General features: G+C 38.4%; 1 protein-coding gene across 3 annotated transcripts in view; it reads left to right on the top strand.

The window, feature by feature from the left end:
* LOC308631169 (uncharacterized protein) overlaps positions 1–18524 on the top strand; it is a 128559-nt gene that overhangs the window by 75659 nt on the left and 34376 nt on the right. For all 3 annotated transcript variants that reach the window (XR_014018124.1, XR_014018125.1, XM_081262163.1), the window contains one exon: positions 6479–6699. Coding sequence is in view for 1 of the 3 variants with exons in the window: in XM_081262163.1 (XP_081118289.1) it covers positions 6479–6699 (221 nt within the window). In the remaining 2 variants the exon portion in view is untranslated. The remainder of the gene's footprint in view (positions 1–6478; positions 6700–18524) is intronic.

Below are 18524 nucleotides of genomic sequence, written 5' to 3'. Positions count from 1 at the left end.
TTAACCCACACATACATCTCATTAGTAATTTAGTTGACACTCTAGCTGCCTAATTTTATTCCATCACAAAGTGAGTTTCCTGGTAACATGGAGGATGAGATTAACAGATATAAATTTACAAAACTGAAAAGAATGCATAAGGATGGAATGGTGACCTCTTCATGATGGCAGGACCACGGCAGCTTCCATCCATACTCCAGACAGAGATTAGCCACTCCAGGTGAACTTGTTTAGGACAGAAATCTCCAAAGGTTTGCCCAAATTCCTCATTGGTATTACCATATTTTACTCTGTGGTATTACATTACAACTGTTTAGCTAGAGTCTTGCTTCACGTATTCTAAGCCCCTGCCCAAGGACTCAAAATTGGATTAGATGACACCTCTATCAGTTCAAATTGTGATAGTTAATGTAATGAAATATACTGTATCCTATAAAAGTGGAAAAGGAGAGAAAAAGAGATGCAGAAGGAATTGTGCTGAACATGTTGGATCAAATTAGTGCAAGAGTCATTTGGATGAATCTCAGTGTCTTAAACTAGATGAACAAATAAACCTATAAAACTCAGTCAAGTGCCTGTTTACAGAAAACTTTATTATTCATAATTTCCACATCAGTGCTGCTCAAACTTTACTACACCTCTCTTGTTTTGACCTCAGTAAATTGAGCTGAGATATGTGATTCCTACCTCCAATTTGCCAACATGGAAAGAGACCGTAGAGGTTGGACTGCACACAAGTCCCCATGTAGCTGAAGGGCAAAGCAGAGGAAGCATTCTACTTTCCCAATATCTCCCCTTGACCCCACTGCTCCACAACAAGGTGTCCACAAAAACCACAGCCATCTCTTATAAGGCAAACATGAATCTATCTTGGCCTAGTACTCTGGAGGAAATCAGGATATGAAAAGACATTTCCTCTGTCTTGCCAGATGGCTTCAGGATAAAATTCTTACCCAAACCAAGTGTCAAGAGTCCAGTCAACTATTTCAGGGAGGACAAGAAGTAACATGAAGTATTTGAACCTCCTTCTTCCCTGAGACCCCACTATGTCCAAGCTTGGTGTGAGCATGTCTTGCTAAGACAGGCAAGATCACTGAGCTGAAATCAAGAAGATGGGTCCCTGGAAGAGTGGACCCTTTTAAGGGTGAGAATTGAATGCTGGAGAAATCCTAGCAGCCTTGGCAGTCACAGGTTTGAGGTTCCAGACTGTACTCTCTCATTTTCCATACCTCCCCAAGAGCTGGCTGGGCAAGCATGGAATAAGCTGAAGAAAACTGAACACTATCCAACCCATCTGGGAACCCACAGTGGAAAATATGGAGGTAATATGTTAGGACAGCTCTGACTTCTTGTAATCAATGCATACTTCGGTGCTATTCTGCATTCTTTTGCACAGCTTTTCATTTTTAAAAAAATGAACAGGTAGCATTTAGAATGGCTACTCATTTTTAAAATGTTTGGAGAAGCCAGAACTTGGAGAAGCCAATGCCAAGGAGGGTGGTGACACTCAGGAAAAATCACCTCCCAAGAGAAGAAGGAGGAGCTGGATGTTTGGTCTCAAATTCTATTACAGCAAACACTTGAAAACTTTATGCTTGGTTTTTGTGATAAGAGTTAGCTTTAGGACTGTCAAATGCATTCATGGGCCCTGCTCCTGCTGGACACCAAACATAAAAGTTAAAAAAATGAATGAGACATGACTTGGGCACTTAAGAAATCTGAAAATGTTAAGTTAGTCTCAGATTAAGTGAGACTGGATTGCTGAAAATCTTGAAACACACTCAGTTACTTTAAAAAATAACACACACACATAGACACACATAGAAAATCAGTGCCAAGTTCTCCCAGTTGTCCTTTATCACCTTTGTCCAATGTGCTGTCTCTTGAGAATTGCCTCGTTGTTCTCCATTGGCCTACATCTGGTTAATCTTAGGAAAAATGTTAGAATGGGCGGGAGTCCTATGATATCAGCTCACCTCAATCCTTCTTAGGTAGATGAAGGAAAGGAGCTCACAGGAGACAAGTGGTAGATGCAACTTCCTGAATGGCTTTTTCCATCCTGTGTCTCCCCTTCAGGGGCTCAGCATGCCTACCGAGAAGGCAAACTTCAATTGTAATCCCATAAATAATAGGGCCTCCAATGGCTCCCCATCCCTAACCTGATACAGAGGGTTTGCTTAGCTGCTTTCCACATCTCCAGCCTAATCTGCCACTTTTCTCCCATGTGTTCCTTTCGTAGAGTGAAGGTCTTCAAATTCCCTAACGCACTTTGATCCTTCCTCTGACTTGTGTTTCTGCATCTGAGATTTATTATTATCTATCTATTACATTAACTATGCTCCTATTATTTAAACATAATATTCATCATCAGGCTGGGGCTGGGGCTCAGTGGTAGAGCACTCACCTTCCATGTGCGAGGCCCTGGGTTCGATCCTCAGCACCACATAAAAATAAATAAATAAATAAAATAAAGGTATTATGTCCAATGACAACTAAAAACTAAATATTAAAAAAATTATATTCATCTTTCAAAATTGATTCCTCCATCCTTCCACACTAACTTTTTCTCCCTTCATTGATTTCTGCTAGCTCTGTTCTTGTTTTATTGCCAATGAGCTTCACTTCAGTAGAGGTGATACCTTACTTGTCGTGTGGTCTCATAGAGCCTTGACCGTGTATTTGCTTGGAGTATATTTTCTTTCTCTTTTGTGGTGTACCTGCAGGGCAAGCACTCTAACCCTGAGCTACAGCCCAGCTCCAGACAGCATTTCTTAAGTGGGGATACCCCATGGACCCACAACTCATTGTGACACGACTAAATTTAGAACTCAGAGCTCTTTCCTTTTACTCTGCTTGTTCTTACCCCCTTCTCCCTGACTCCTCGTTCATCAATTTTCAGGACTCATTTGAATTCTGACCTATTTGTCCCATGTTCCTGTTCTGCCTTCTCTTGGTTTCAGGAGTCTTCTGGTTAAACTTGTCTTTGGACAGATGTTGTTTTAATATGTTGTTAATTGAGTTGAGGGCTCATACTAGATGCTCATTGCCTATTTACTAGTGATGACTTGCTGAATTCAGAAAGAAACCAAGGCTTTGAAGACATACAGATTTCTATTTAGATGTCTCACTGTTTTTTCTTAGACCTTCCCTTTTCTTTCTCAACTTTTCCTCTCATTGTTTTTTGCAAAGCTCTAAGTCTGCTAAACAGAAGATGGTCCAGGTGGTTGTGATTTAATAGATACTGACAGAACATCCACCCAGGCTGAATGGACACATCTGCACAGCAGACCTTCAGGGTAGAAAACCAAATGATAGAGCATTCAGGAAACCTCGGAGTAGAGGCTGACTCTAGAGGCATCCACCCTGGGTTGCGTTGGAAACTCTGGCTTTGCACTTGGAGTCTCAGAACTTCACACTGGGACATGTAGAGAGTAAAGCAGGGCAAATGGGCTGCAGGTTTCCTGCCTCATTCTGAATGGGAGACAGGGAAATGCCCCAATGCCTGGCTAAGAACACCTGGGCTTCTCAGTCCCTGGAGGTTGGAGTGGGCTGCTCCTGGCTCTCATGCTCCTTGCTCCAGGTCCTCTGCCACCCTCTGATCATTCTTTAGTTATCCAGTTCTTTTTACTCCCCACTTTTCAAGTACCCATGTTCTTCAGGTGCCATGTTCTTTATTCTCTTTCATAAAATGTTTCTCTATCACCTTATCCAATTCCAGGGCTTTGTCACCTACATGGTGTTGTCTCAGAAATCTGAACCTCTCTCTTGAGTGCCAAGCCTATTAGAATTCACAACTGAATTTCCCTCTCAAATAAGACATAGTCTCAAACTCTTTGACCTGTTCTCTCTCTAGTATCTCCCACCTTAATAAGTAACACCAAAATTGTACCCAGTTTTCCAAGTCAGAAATCTAGGAATAGTCTGGATTCTGTCTTTATTGTAACTCACCTTAGTAGTCACTAAGTACTGTCAGTCAATCACAGTTTCCAGAAATCAGCTGAAGCCAGCACCTTGACTTTGTTCTCACCTCTTTCTTCCATTCTTTAGTCCCATTCATTCCTGTCTGCCACTATAAACATGGCTCCTAACCAGTGTGATACTCCCACCATAGGCCTGTGAATACATCCTTTAACCTCTCTGTGCTATTTCTTCATCTAAAACTAGAGGACCTTGAACTACATCTCTGAGACTTTTCCCAGTTCTGACCGTCTGCCATTGGCCACCTTGTGTAGCTCACAGGTCCCACAGTGAAAACCCAAGCATTGTCCTTTCACTCATTCTCCACTTCTTAATAATTGTTTTCATTCTTTTTCCTCCTCCACTTTGCTAAAAGAGCTGTTGATTGACATATGGCATCCCTAGGCATCAAGCCTGAGACCAGGATGTGCGTTCCCAGACATTCCTGAGGCAGACGTCCTATGCCCTTTCCTCCTGCTATCACAGTAGGGAAAGAAGTTTCCTGGAGCCAAGGCTTAAACAGAGTGACCGTTGTTGTCCTCTTTGTCCCCACTGTTATTGTTTTGAGGGTGCTGCTCCATGGTTCTGCAGAGCAGACACACTAATGGAAAGTCTTAAGACATTTGCTCCTCCTTCAAATTAATTAAAGGGCAAATAACTCCTTTTCCCTGCTCTGCCTCTGCCTCTGTCCTTCCCGTCAGCCAGGACACCAGGTTTATTGGCTTTTGCGCCTTCAGCTTTCTCTGAAGGTCATAGCTCCTTTGGTCTTGATTTGGAAATTTCACTGAAGGTCATCAAGATGGTACTCCTGCTATGGCCTGGCACACTCACTGTGGTTTTTAGAGTAACACTACCCTCTCTAAGTTTGAGGAGTCATCCATTTTTATTCCTCACTGGCTAGAAGAAAGGGAAAGGCTGAGGCTTTCATTCTCCAAGACCCCAGAATTGCATTTGCTTCATCTTATCTGTGAAATGGGCATTTGTTTTTGATACCTCCAAGTGCTTTTCTGAGTTCTATGCAGATTATATAGAAATGTCCTTTTTCCTCCCATATAGTCCCCTAACCTCATCTTCCTAGAAGTCTAGAAAAGGAAGAGAGAAATACAAGTATGTCTGTTCCCCATTGAGGCTTATTGAAATTTCTGATAAAAACCTGGCAAAGACTATGCAAGAGATATTAAGACATCTAGACTTTATTAAATAGCAGGACTTGAATAGGAATTTGAAGTTATAATATAGATTATCTTCCTCAGTCTCACCCTGCCATTTCTCAGGTATGGAAAATTAGGCTTTCAGCAAGTTGGTGGTGTGCTCTGGACTCCCAATCCAGTGTACTTTCCATTACTGTCTGTTTCCTAATTGCATGCGGATTTCCTTATTTTCCAGAGCCAAGGAGCATCAACATTTGGCTTCAGAAATGCTGCTAAATCCTGGATAAATAAGAGTGATCAAGCAAGGTAGCATTCAAGGTGTCTCATTATTAAATCAAGATGAAATGCTTGTATTAAACCCTGAGCTCCAGGCTGCTTCAGAACTTTTAACTTTTTCTTTATAAGTATCCAAGGAAATGCAGGTCTATGAGACATATCCCACCTCACGAGGCCCCATATTGCTCTTAAAAGATGGGAGGCTTTTGTTTGCATGTATGAAGCAGAGAAAGACTTTCCTAAATTTTGGTGAGCAGGGTTTATTTTGGATCTGGGAAGAGTGGAAGAGGCCTCAATTGGAGTGACTTCATGGAGGACCAGGAAGATTCCCCTTTCTCACCCAGAATCACTGTTGACTTATATTCAACCATTAGAATTTCTCTAAAGTAAAATATTGAGAAATGTATTAGGTTGGGACTCTAAATAACTGGTTTCCATGCTTGGTTCTGCTCCTGTAACTTCATCCATATATCAGTCATTGAGCTACTTTATGTCTGGTACCATTTTAGGTGCTGAGTATTCACTGTGCAATAATGCAACAATCCTTCTTTTCATTATAGTGAGAAAAGCAATAATTGACATATAAATAAATTTATAATAATATAAATGTTAAAAGAAAAACAATAATTGGAAAAAAATAGTAGAAAGTCCCAGACAAGAGGATATGTTTGTGGGGGGTACATTATGGGGCTTTAAAATTGTTTTCTCAAGAATTTTCTTTTATCCTTTTTTTTTTAAGAGAGAGGGAGAGAGAGAGAGAGAGAGAGAGAGAGAGAGAGAGAGAGAGAGAGAGAGAGAGAGAATTTTTTAAATATTTATTTTTTAGTTTTCGGTGGACACAACATCTTTATTTTATCTTTATGTGGTGCTGAGGATCGAATCCAGCACCCCACGCATGCCAAGTGAGCGTGCTACCGCTTGAGCTACATCCCCAGCCCTCTTTTATCCTTCTTTTGAAGGGTGGAGGCTAATTCCTCACCCCCTGGAGCATGGGCTGGATTTCATGACTTATTCTAATAAACAGAATGAAATGGAAGTGATGGTATGTGAATTTGGAGGCTGGATAATAAAATCACTGTCTTCTCTTTTCTTAGGTTGTTTGCTCTGGGGGAAAGTGAGCTGTCATATTGTGAGGCTCATCAAGCAATTTATAAAGAAGTTCACGTGGCAACAAACAGAGAACTCCTGCCAACCTCTCAGCAAGGAGTCATCCAGGAAATGGACTCCCAGCTCCAGTCAAGCCTTCAGATGAACTGCAGCCCCAACCAACACTCTGATTTCAATGGAAGTAGAAAACCTGAACCAGACCACCCAGGTAAGCTGAACCTGGATTCCTGAGATGGAGAAACTCTGAGACAACTAATATTTGTTGTTTAAGGCCAGAGGTTTAGAGGATAACATGTCAAGTTGCAATAGATAATAGATCCTCTCCCCTTCCAGGAACTACTATATATGTGTTTAGGGAAGCTCTCTTGGGGAGGATAATTCTTGAATAGAAACTGAAAAGAGGACATGAGCCAGATTCAAGCAGAGAGAACAGAACTGGCAAAGTAGTGTAGTCAAGAACATGCAGGGAGTTTCATGGAGAAACATCCATGACCTGGCAAAGGCTAAGACCAGGCCTCCTTTGAGTGGAAAGCTGGGCTTTCCATCCTCTGAGGATTACCTTATTATATTCAGACATTACCCTTTGACTGAGTTTCTATTATCTACATTATAAATAGTTCTAGAGAGGTAGAATTTAACTCATAGAAAACTAATGGTAATGTAAATGATTATTCCCAAAGAAATACAATGAATGTGACTGAATTCTACTCCTCCAAAAGTGTGTGTGTGTGTGTGTGTGTGTGTGTGTGTGTGTGTGTGTGTGTTTTGGTACCAGAGATTGAATCCAGGGGTGCTTAACCCCTGAACCACGTCCCCAGTCCTTTTTATATTTTATTTAGAGAAAGGATCCCATTAAGTTGCTTAGCACCTCACTAAGTTGCTGAGGTTGGCTTTGAACTTTCGATCCTCCTGCCTCAGCTTCCCTAGCTGCTGGGATTACAGGCATGAACCACCATGCCTAGCCCCAATATTGTATTTTAAGCAGCATTGTTGGAAATAATTCTTATGCCATATAACTCACCTATTTAAAGTTTAGAACCCAGTGCTTCTCAGAATTTTTGTAGGATTATGCAAATGGCACCATAATCTAATTTCAGACCATTTTTATTTCCTCTCCAGCAAAGACACCATAACTCTTTATCCCTTGTAATCATTTCCCCTTCCAATAAGCCACAGACACCCACTAATCTGCTTCCTATCTCTAGATTTTCCTATTCTGAGAATTTCATACAAATGTGATTATAAAATATGGGCTCTTTTGAGATTGTCTTCTTTCACTTAGAATAATGCTTTCTAGTTTTATCTGCTGTGGAGCATATAGTAATACTTTACTCTTTATTTTAAAATAACATTAAATTGTATGGACAGGCAATTTGTTAGCCATCCATCAATTGATGGATATTTGGATTATTTCTATTGTTCTGAAAATTATGAAGAATGTTTCTATGAACATTTATGTACAAGTGTTTCTGTGGATATGTTTTAACTTTGGTATTTGCCTAGAAGTATAATTTTTAGAATTTATAGAAGGCTCATGTCAAATGGATTTCTAAAGAGGCTGCACCATTTCACATTCCTTCTGGCAAAGTATGAGGCTTCTAATTTATCCACATCTTGACTAGCACTTGTTATTATCTATCATTGGGTATAGCCATGTAAGTGGGTATGGGGTGACATCCCAGTGTGATTTTGATTTGCATTTTCTTAGTGACTAGTGATGTTGAGCACTCTTATATGTACTTGTTGATTATTTTTGTATTTTCCTTGAGCAATTTCTGTTTAAATCTTTTTCCAATTTTAGTTTTTTCTTTTATTATTGAGTTATTGTTTAGATACTAGGTGTCACCCAAAAGACATTGGAAACAACTACAGAAAATTTAGAGGTGAAATGATTGCGTTATGAGAGCCTTAACCCAATCCCTGATGGGGATTAACTGAGTGGTAACTGTAGGCAGGTAGGGAGTGGTTAGGAGGTGGGTTTCTGGGGGGTATCTTTGGGGTTTATAGTTTGCCCTTGGTGAGCAGAGCTCTCTCTGCTTCCTGATCATTATGTCCTGAGCCACTTTCCCCTACCATACCCTTCACCCATGACATCATGTCTCACCTCCAGCCTTGGGGAATGAAGTTGGCCATCTATGGACTGAGACTTCTGAAACCATTAGCACCAAATAAACAGTTCATGTTTTAATTCTTCTTGTCAAATCTTTTGGTCATAGTAGTGAAAAATCTGACTAAAACACTGAGTTTATGTATTTCGAATAGAAATTCCTTATCCAATATATGTTTGGCAAATATTTTCTTCCATTATGAAAATTGTCTTTTCTGTTTCTTGAGGGTATTACATGAGAACAAAAGTTCTCAATATTAAGTTCAATTTATATATATTTTTTCTTTTGTTGTTTATGCTTTTTAGTGGTTTCAGAGAAAACCATTGCTCCAAAGGCATGAAGATTTACTCCTATGTTTTCTTCTAAGATTTTCAGTATTTTTAACTTATATGTAGTTCTAGGATCTTTTTAAAGTTAATGCTTGTGACTATTGTGGTGAAGATTCAAATTCATTATTTTGCTTGTGATTATCCAGTAGTCCCTTCCACCAAAAAGGCTTTTGTTTCCCTGTTGAAATATCCAAATACCCCTGTTGAACACGAATTGTCATAAATGTGTGGTTTTGTTTGTGGATTCTCAATTCTATTTCATTGATTGACACATCCTTGTGTCAGAACCATACTGTCTTTGTTACTGTAGTTTTGTGGTAAGTTTTGAAATTGGGAAGTATAAATTCTTCAATTTTATTCTTATTTTTTGAAATTTTTTTAGTTTTCCAAGTCTCTTGTATTACTATATAAATTTGAGGGTTAGTCTGTCCATTTCTGCAACAAAGCAACTGGTATCTATCTTGATAGATACCAGATCTTGTCAATCGGGCTGGGAAGCATAATCACCTTAGCAATGTTAAGTCATCTTATCCATGGGTGTGGACTGTTTTTCTATTTGTTTAGATTTTTTTATTTCTTTAATGATATATTATAATTTTTGGTGTATGTCTTATACTTCTTTTATCACATATGTTTCTAAATATTTTTAATACTATTATAAGCAAAATTGGTTTCTTAATTTTATTTTCAAAAATTTCACCGCAAGTATACAGAAATATAGGTGATTTTTGCATATTGATCTTTTATCCTCCAACTTTGCTGCGCATAGAGATAGTTTCATTTTTTCCTTTCCAATCTGGGTGACATTTATTTCTTTTTCTTGCCTAATTGCCCTGGCTAGACCTTCTATTACAATGTTGAATAGAAGTTGTAAGAATTGGCATTCTTGCCTTGATCCTGATCTTTTAGGGAAAGTATTCAGTCTTAACCATTAAATATTATGTTAGCATGTGGATTTTCCATAAATGGTCTTTACCAGTTTGAGAAAATTCTTTTCTGTCCCACTTTGTTGTGCAGGTTTTCCCAAAAAGGCATTTAGGTTTTGTCATTTTTCCCCCTATATTCATTGCAAGGATCATATGACGTTTTGTCATTGTAATATGGTATATTACATGAATGATGTTTCAGACTTTTGAAATCACCCTGCATTTTTGGGATAAGTTCCAATTGGTTTTGGTACATACTACTTTATAAATGTTGCTTGATTTAGCCTGCTAATGTTTTGTTGAGTATTTTCATGTCTGTATTCATGGAGAATATTGGGCTGCCATTTTATTTCCTTCTGATGTCTTGGTGTATGAGGAACCAGTAATTCTGACCTCATATAATGAGATGAGAAAATGTTCTCTGTTCTTATAGTTTGGGGGAAGAGTTTTTGAAGGATTGATGTTAATTCTTCTTTGGGGCATATTGGTAAGTTTTAAACCTAACAATTCAGTTGTTTTACTTGTTATTAATCTATTTTTTTTCTATATTTATTGGGTAAATTTCTGTAACTTGTGTCTTTCTAGGGATTTCTATTCTATGTGAGTCACTTAATTTGTTCTTATACAGTTTTTCATAGTATTCCCTTATAAATGTTTTTATTTACTTAAGATTGGTATAACATCTCTTTTTTTATTCCTGATTTTATTAATTTTAGTCCTTTTTTTTTCTTTCTTGGTAAGCCTAGCTAAAGTTTTTTCTTTTCTTTGTACCAGGGATTGAGCCCCAGGGTGCTTAACCAGTGAACCACATCCCCAGCCCTTTTTATATTTTATTTAGATACAGAGTCTTGCTAAGTTGCTTAGAACCTCGGTAAGTTGCTGAGGCTTATTTTGAACTTATGATTCTCCTGCCTCAGCCTCCTGAGCCACTGGGATTACAGGCATATGGCACCATGCCAAGCTCCATTTTGATTGTCTCAAACATATTTTTAATCATCTTATAGAGTATTAATCATTTTTAACCTATTAGCAAATATATATCAGCATTTATATTGGCATTTATGAACATATATTTCTGCTCTTTGAATATTCTTGTGAACCAATCTTAACATGTTGCTGACTTATTAATTAATAAGTTGAATTTCTATTTTTATGAAAATTATACTTTAGCAAAAAGTATGACAATCAGTGAATAGTCAGAGAGTGGCAGAAAATGAGATGAGAGAGAAGGACAGAGGACAGGGTAGGGTTAGGGTTAGGGTTAGGGTTAATAAGATGAAAGATGTTGGCAACATCACAGAAAGGCCCTTTCCTTCGTTGGAATTGACTCAGCTACCTGTACTATGTCTTTGTGCTACCTCACAGGGTGCCTGTGAGCAGGAAATGAGACTATAAAATAGAAACTTGCATTGCTATTGTTGGCACTCAGGCAGGTCACCGATGAGATCAGTTTTTAGACACTAATGATTTGGCCTGAATTATTGCTTTAAAATTCTTACCTGTTGGCAGATTTTTGAGGGAAGAAGATATAGAGAATTCTAGAGGACTAGGCCTTGTATCCTGGGAAAGGCAGTTTTGTGGAAGAAAATTCTGGGAATTTGTTTCTGAACAGGATGGTCATTAAAGCTCTAAAGGAAGAGGAGGTGAGGCTAGAGAAAGGCTGGCTCAAAAGGCAGGTGTGGCCTGCTTCTTCCTAGCTCCATAGGGGGCTGGCTCTGGGGCAGGGAATGAAACCTAAGAGGGTCGATAGGTAAGACTGAGCATGGGTGGACAGGTCAAGAGAGAAGGTGACAGAAGACTCAGATCTCAAGTTTCCTTTCAAGAGGAAAGGAAAATCTGGACATGAATGTCCATAAACAGGTTTAGGACAGGAGTGCATCTGATGATTGGGACTAAGAGAGACAAAGACCAAAAAAGAAGGATGACCCAGCCAACTAAAGAAAAAGCTACCCTTCAGAATTTTGTATGAACAAATTCACAAGCATGTCTCCTTAGCCTGCACCTCAGGGTGTTCATGGATGCAAACTTAATCAAATCAGGATCTCTGTCATTAAATTTTCTTTATTTTTATTTTAGTTTTCCCCTGGCTTTGCCTAATTATTAAACTATTCATGGATATCTAGAAATATATTCCAGCACTCACAATCCTCTCTGGCAAACTTCTGCCAGCAGTCTAACTTAAATTCCTATTTTTCTGCTTGTTCCTGTTATCGCTTGTCTTTTGCTCAGTAGACTTTTAACCTACTTTTCCCAGAGTTCAACTAAAGTCCTGACAAGTAATGTAAACCCCAGACAGTCACCCAGGGAAGTCTAATGGCTGGAACAGGTGGTCCTCCAAGGAAGGAGAACCCTCCCAGGCAATGGTCTAACCACACAGCCCTGGTTGCTTGAGGTAATGGGAACTCTGTTCTAAAGCTTTTTAAGGGGACTCAGTTTATCATCCATGACACTAGGATAGGAAGCTATATAGTGTGTTATTCAAATACTTTTTTCTTCTTTCTCTTTTCAATCAAGAGAAGAAGTCCCCAGGAGAAACACTGTTTAAACATAAGGGTAGAATTAAGATAAATGCATTCCTTTTCCTTAGGAAATTTTCCTTGATGAATGAAAGCTCTCTACCCCTTAGTCAGCAAGGTCAAGTGCTGGCCCTTCAAGGAAGATCCATTTTTCCAGGGCTGGGGCTGAAGGTTTGGGCTGGTTGCCTGATAAGACCCTAGGGCTTGAAAGAAAATCGTTTTTTAGAAAAAGAGAACCAACGATCAGTGTTAGCTCTTCCCAAGAGGTTTGCTGCTGCTTGGTGATTTCAAAGCTGATGGTGGTTTTTGTGTGATTTCCCAAGGAGACTTCTGTAACTGTCCTCTGCTTCAGGGCTGAGGAAACTTTCAATAGAGGGTACCATGTTCATTCCAGATGGACACAAGTCTTGTGTTTCTCCATTTACACTAAGAAGTGAGCAGACAGCAAGGTAGTGAAATTGGAAAGGCTTCATGTATCAGTACACCTGGGTCCTGGACCTGACTCTCACTGATTGAAGCTTAGGGGTGTGCAAAGGTGTGTGCAGGCTCCCTGGCTAACGTCGCACTGATGGAATTGGACCACATTTTCCAAGGTCCTTTCAAATTCTAACACCTATATCCGAGTGTCACGGGGTCCCTGAATGCCCTTTTATGTTCACTTGCTTTCTTCCTATTGTACCTTGTTTCTACAGTGGCTTTTTAAAAGGGCTCGTTCTCTCGAAGTTAGAAAGCCACTGATTAGCAGAATAAGAAGACATTGCCTTTGGAATCTTGCTCAGGTTTATTTATAGCATGCTATTGGTTTTAGAATCAAATAAGGATGAAAAGATCCAGAATATAGGACGTCTAGGAATGTCTGGTCCAATGCACATGACAGCACGAATCTTACACAATAGGAATAATTATGTGCCTGGAGACAAAGGAATTAGAGGAAAAGGGACGACGTCCATTTTTAGAACTGTGCTCACTTCATGCTAAGGCAGGGGTTCTGCCTCTCTGTCAAGGGAAGAGAGGTGCAAGTTGAAGCATAGATGGGCAAGAGGAAAGTGAGGAAGAAGAAGTGGTGAGTTGCTTTGGTAACTTTGTGTAGGTCCTCAGGACCTTTGGACATCACTCTTAGATGAGCCTCTATTTGAGCTTCTGTCAACAAGTGGTAAATGAAATCTTGGACCCATGATTGAGACTGCTACACCACTGCTGTCTGAAAGGTTAATGGGAGTGGATTACCATGGCATGAACATAATCAAAATTAATATAATCATTATTTCAATATAGGATAATATTTAAAAGAGGAGGAAAAATGAAAAAGAGAAGACTTCTATCAAAACAGACTAGTCTTCTATTAACATGTCAGGAGCTTAATCTCTGTTTCATCTTTAAAATAAATACTTTTCTACCCCTTGGTATCTTTCTCACTAATTCTTAAATGCTGTTAATCACTTTTAAATACAGCTGCAATCTTAGTATCAGATTTGTTTAAAATATTCCTTTCCACTCACACTGAGCCCTTTCTTTGGTTCCAGCTTCTTAGAAACTTGTATAATTCCCTGAAACTTTTGGCTCTATTTCCACAAAAAAATAATCTCTCAAAAATTTTCAAATATTTGGCAGAAGTATCCCAGAAGGCATCCAGCGATGGGCACAGCTGGGGAGGCATGACTAAACTTTCTCAGAACTGTTGGTCTGCAACTCAACAGTCCAGGATGGCAGGAGAGGAGAAGCTAGCTTCCTGGCTTCCTCAGCCATTTTCCTTGTTCTTTTTTTAAAATATTTTTTTTAGTTGTCAATGTACCTTTATTTTATTTATATGTGGTGCTGAGAATTGAACCCAGTGCCTCACACATTCAAGGCAAGCGCTCTACCACTGAGCCACAACCCCAGCCCATCTCCCTTGTTCCTTTTCTGCATGTGTTTTTATTTATTTATTTATTTATTATAATTTATTATATATGACAGTGGAATGTAATTCAAATTATAGTACACATGTAGAGCACAGTTTTTCATGTGTGGTTGTACACAAAGTAAAGTCACACCATTTGTACTTAGGGTAATAATGTTCATCTCATTCCACCGTCTTTGCTACACCCATGCCCCCTCCCTTCCTCTCCCTCCCCTTTTCCCTATCTAAAGTTCATCTATTTCTTGGACCATCCTCTGCCCCCATCCCCATTATGGAACAGCATCCTCATATCAGAGAAAACATTCGGCATTTGAGTTTTTGGGATTGGCTTATTTCATTTAGCATAATATTCTCTAACTCCATCCATTTATCTGCAAATTCCATGATTTTATTCTTTTTTAATGCTGAATGATATTCTATTGTGTATATATACCACATTCTCTTTATCCATTCATCTACTGAAGGGAATCTAGGTTAGTTCCACAATTTTGCCATTGTGAATTATGTTGTTTAAACATTGATGAGGCTGCATTACTATTGTATGCTGTTTTTAAGTCCTTTGGGTATAAACCGAGATGTGGGATAGCTGGGCCAAATGGTGGTTCCATGCCCAGTTTTCCAAGGAATCTCCAAACTGCTTTCCAAATGTCTTTGTGCCTCTCCAGTCACCACTTTCTTCATGAAGAGGATGGCTGCAATAAAAACTGCCAAGTTGGCGCCATTGACATGTCATAAGATTGTCTAGAATCTGTTTCTTCAGGGGTGTCTCTGAGGGGCTCACTGGCTGCTGTATTCAAGTTGATGAGTCTCCACCAAGAATTCCAATCCTACTTTCCCACTCACAGTTTGAGGCAGGAGTTGAGGGCAGGAAGGAAGTGATGGAGACTGGGAGAGGATCTAGGAGACAGATCCCGACCAGTAATGACCACTTCAAGAATATGTAACCTAATAGCAGTTGCCTGGGCTGGAGAGGTGAAAAGAACACCTGTCAGAAAGCTGGTTCTGGGAAGCATCACAGTACCAGTGGGTTTTCAGCCCTTGCAACTCAGGAACACCGGAGAAGATGTGACAGCGCAGAAGACACAGGAGTGCTGCTAGCTGGCTGCACCGACCCCCCCCCCCCCAATAGGGATGGAACCCTTGGGATAGGACATGATGATAAGGGAAGACCACAGAAAGATATTCCCTAGGGATGATATTCCCAAAGTTGGGGGTTTTAAATAGAGAAGCTGCCATAAAATTATTGGATTAAGGACAAGAATAAACATATAATTAGAAATCAAAGCTGGTCTTAGAGGTTATGAAGAATACAGCCCACAGGTTCCATTAGAGGGTGAGGCAGAAGCATACACTACTATATGTGAAGTAGGTGGACAAATGCTTCCCTTTTTACATCTCTCATTTATTTTTTCTACACTCTGGACTTGAGCAGCTCTTGATGTTTCAAATTCTTGGGAAAGAGTAAGGGAATAAGGGACACTTGAAATAGTCAGGATGTAGGACTAGGCCATGTTTCTGTGGATTCTAGGGATTTCTAGCCACACTATTCCAAGTAGAAGTTGGGAATTTTACCTACTTTGTTGGGTCAACTTTAGATGACCAAGATTTCCCCTCTTCCAGCTAGAGGCATCAGAGTTACAACCCCGGGGTTGTATGAGGAATGACTGAGCTGCCCAGGCACATATCTAACAGTGAGTTCTAAGTCCACTCTCAAGGTTGCTTTGTAGTGGTCGTGTTGATGGGGAGGGCGAGATGTCCAAAGAAATGGCAGTGACCCTAGAGATGGCAAATAAAAAAGCGCATGACCACAAAATGCATACCAGAGAATAAACTGGTGTCTGAAAGCATAATCCAGTGGTACTGATTCTGATCAATTGTTTCTTATTTTAGGTATAACTTACTCCTAAAAAAAAATCATTTCTAAGTTCCTTTGGCTGGTAAGAGCAGAGCACTGGATATTCTGTCTGGGTTTTACTTTTTTTTTTTTTTTTTTTGGCAGGATCTGGTTTGTATAATTTAACATAATTATTTTGAGATTCATCAGCATTTTGGATTCTTTTAATACAAAAAGAAATTACCCATTTTCATTACAGAGTAGAATATGATTGTGTGTATAAGATATGCCACATCTTGTTTAATGATTTACCTGTTGAAAGACATCTGGATAGTTTGCGGTTTTGGACAATTATGTCAAGCTGCTCTAAATATTCATATTCCTGATTCTTTGTGTTCCCAATTCTAAGTTATTATTTTACCTGGGCATGAAATTGCTGGATTGTCTGATAAGTACACATTTAATTTTTTAAAGAAATTTGCCAAATTGTTTTTTAAAGTCAAACCCATCAGCAATATATGAGAGTTCCAATTGCTCCATATCCTTGGCAACAATTGGTATGGGTGGTGCATTTAATGTTAGCCATTTCAATAAATCTGTAGTGGGTTCTCATTGTAGTTGAATTTACTGTTATTAATCATCTTTCCATGTGCTTATTTACCAATCATATATTTTCTTTAGTGAATACCTGTTCAAATATTTTGCCCATTTTTATTGGGTTTGCTTTTTCTTCTTATTTAATTTTGAGAGTTCTTTATTAATTCTGGATAAAACTCCTTTTATCAGTATATTCTTGCAAAACTCTCTCCCAGGCTACATTTTGTCTTTTAATTCACTTTACAGTGACATTTGAAGAGGAGAAGTTTCTAATGTTGATAAAGTTCAATGTGTAAACTTTTCCTTTTAGAGATTATGCTTTAGGTGTTGCCTAATCCAAGTTCCTATGTTGTTTCCTCAAGTTTTATAGCTTACATTTTACATTATATATTTTGAGTTAATTTTTGATTATGGTATAAGGTATTGATTGAAGATCATCCTTTGGCAAGGATATCCATATTTTGAAAACCTATCCTTTCTACATTGAATCACTTTTGCATCTTGGTTAACAAAACAAACCACAAGATTTTCATATATGTATGGGTCTGATTTTGTAGTCTTCATTCCACTGATTTGTTTGTTGTCTTGATTTCTGTAGTTTTTTAAAAAATAACTTTATTTATTTATTTTAATTAGGTATGTATGACAGCAGAATGCATTTTGATTCATTGTATACAACTGCAGCAAATTTTTCATTTCTCTGATTGTATATGATGTAGCATCACACCATATATACAGTCATACATGTACCTAGGATAATAATGTCCATCACATTCCACCATTTTTCCTGCCCCCATACCTCCCCTTTGCCAAATGAAAGTTCCTCCATTTTTCCCATCCCCTCCCCCCAATTATGGATCAGCATCTACTTATCAGAGAAACATTCAGCCTTTAGTATTTTGGGATTAGCTTACTTTACTTAGCAGGATATTCTCCAGCTCCATCCATTTACCTGCAAATGCCATAATTTATTCTCTTTTAATGCTGAGTAATATTCCATTGTGTATATGTACCACAGTTTCTTTATCCATTCATCTGTTGAAGGGCATCTAGATTGCTTCCACAGTTTAGCTATTGTGAATTGAGCTGCTATAAACATTGATGTGGCTGCATTACTATAGTATGCTGATTTTAAGTCCTTTGTGTATGGACCGAGGAGTGGGATAGCTGGATCAAATGGTGGTTCCATTCCAACTTTTCTAAGGAATTTCCATACTGCTTTCCAGAGTGATTGTGCCAATTTGCAATCCCACCAGTAATGTATAAGTATACCTTTCCTGCTACATCCTCACCAGATTTTTGTAACTTTTATAATAATGTTTTGAACTCAGTGTTAGGCATTGACATTTTTTTTTTTCAAATATGTTGATTGCTCTTAGTCTTTTGAATTTTCTCATGAATTTTAGAACCAGCTTGTCAAATGACACCAAAAATATGCTGGAATTTTTATTTAGATTGCAATTAATGTATAGCTCAATCAGGAGAAAATTTATATCTTAATAGAACAAATATACTATGTCATGAACATGTTATATGTTTCCATTTATTTAGGTATTTTCAAATTTCTCTTAGTAATGTTTTCTAGTTTTTAAGTCATAGACTTTTCACATCTTTTGTCAAATTTCCACACACATTTCATATTTTATATTTTTATAAATAATATTTAAAATATCACTTTCCAATTGCTTTGCTAAAATACAGAAATCCAATGGGTTTTTACAGATTTTATCTGATTTTCTATCTGGACAATCATGTTGTCTGTAAAGAAAGATTTCACTTTTCTAAAAAATTATGAATTTTTTTTTAAAAAATGTGTTTTCTGC

This window comes from Spermophilus citellus (genome assembly GCF_964194105.1).
Source record: "Spermophilus citellus genome assembly, chromosome: 11".
Lineage (NCBI taxonomy): Eukaryota > Metazoa > Chordata > Mammalia > Rodentia > Sciuridae > Spermophilus > Spermophilus citellus.
This window is presented reverse-complemented; position numbering and strand designations above follow the sequence as displayed.